The sequence below is a fragment of the Lathyrus oleraceus genome, chromosome 7 (genome assembly GCF_024323335.1).
Source record: "Lathyrus oleraceus cultivar Zhongwan6 chromosome 7, CAAS_Psat_ZW6_1.0, whole genome shotgun sequence".
Classification (NCBI taxonomy): Eukaryota; Viridiplantae; Streptophyta; class Magnoliopsida; order Fabales; family Fabaceae; genus Lathyrus; species Lathyrus oleraceus.
The window spans coordinates 94,115,107-94,116,613 of record NC_066585.1 but is presented as its reverse complement, the minus strand read 5'-3'; the positions used below and the strand labels follow the sequence as shown (position 1 = coordinate 94,116,613).

The window sequence follows — 1,507 nt, the reverse complement described above, 5'->3', positions numbered from 1 at the left end:
AACAAGCTAACCAACACAAAAACATTTTTCACTAACATAATAAAATCAAAGACTTTTTTCAATAAAGAACTGTCTGGTCCCTTAAATGCAAAGTAAATGCTAGCCTGCCATCCCTTCAAATCAAAGTTCAGGCATAAGTCAATCGCTCGAAGGAGACTTAACACAGTTTTATAAAAAACACTAACCACATCCTGCGAACTACGATGACTATGACTTTTCTCATCACTCAATGAGAAATACGTAGGCACAAGGTTGCGAAACAAAGACGAGTCCCCTAACCTAAAACTAACTCTTTTCCCATTTTATCCCTTGGTACATGCCCCTTTCTTTGTAAATAAATAAGCAAGAAATAAATAATTAAAATAAACACCTGTAAACAATCCATTAACCTTAGAACTAGAGGAGGTTTCCATTGAGTACAACGGACGTGAGTGGTGTCTAACACATTCCCCTCACTTAACTGACTCCCGAATCCATATTCGGTTGCAATGACCATCTTATCCTTTCCTTTATGGTTTTATCATTATTTCTCATATTCCTTAGGAATGAGTAAAATATGATGGCGATTTGAGAGATTTGGGTCTCAAGCATCTTATTATGCGTAGCCATTGTGAACATTTTGGTTCATGAACTCCTTGCCAGGTCTGAGTCGCGATAAAATATTCTATCATTAATTCCAAATTTTACTTTTTAGGTGTAGGAGCGACATGGGCTCCTTTTTGGAAACCTGGAGGTGTGGCATGCGATGGACTAGGAGCAAATAATGCTTTTTTGTTTTTGTAAGAGAAATTCAAATGATTTCTCCATCCAGGATTATAGGTGTCTGAGTAAGGATTTTCTTGTGCATAATTCACTTGGTTAGGGAAAGTTCCTGCTAATAGTTGACAGTCTGTAACAACACGCCTTTGGACTCCACATATTTCACAGTTGGGAGTCACAATAGCTATGGTAGTTGTGGGTGTAATGGTTAGATTATCTATTTTTTGTGTAAGTGAATCGACCTTAGCACTTACATGATCTAGGCTATTGACTTCAAACATACCTCCCTTTTGCTCTACCTTTTCCACTTGAGGGCATTCGGTCCCCCATTGATAATGGTTTTGGACCATACTTTCGATAAGCTGGTAAGCTTCAGTGAAAGGTTTATCCATTAAGGCGCCATCGGTTGCCACATCAATGGTCATTCTTGTTGGTGTAAGCCCTAGAGGCCAATACTTTTGGTACTTGTATCGAATTATTTATTAATAATAAAAGACTTTTTTCTTTATTATGTTTGTTTAATAAAGTCCCTAGAATAGCTAGTCCATTTAATGTATCAAGTGTGACTTAATCATGAGATTACATTAAACATAAGGACACTATTCTTAAAGTATCCGTAGTCGAGCTTTATTGTGAAGTGGGATAACATTAAAACATTAAGACTATTATGTATATAGACTGATGATCACATCTCATGGATCATGGATAAGGAGTTATCAAGTCTTAAACATAGGTATGAATATTAAGA

General features: G+C 36.4%; 1 protein-coding gene across 1 annotated transcript; it reads right to left on the bottom strand.

The window, feature by feature from the left end:
* Positions 1–683: 683 nt before the first annotated feature.
* Positions 684–1,184, bottom strand: LOC127102207 (uncharacterized). The gene has a single exon (XM_051039609.1). It carries the CDS (start codon positions 1,182–1,184, stop codon positions 684–686), a length of 501 nt encoding a protein of 166 aa, XP_050895566.1.
* Between the last annotated feature and the right edge of the window lie 323 nt (positions 1,185–1,507).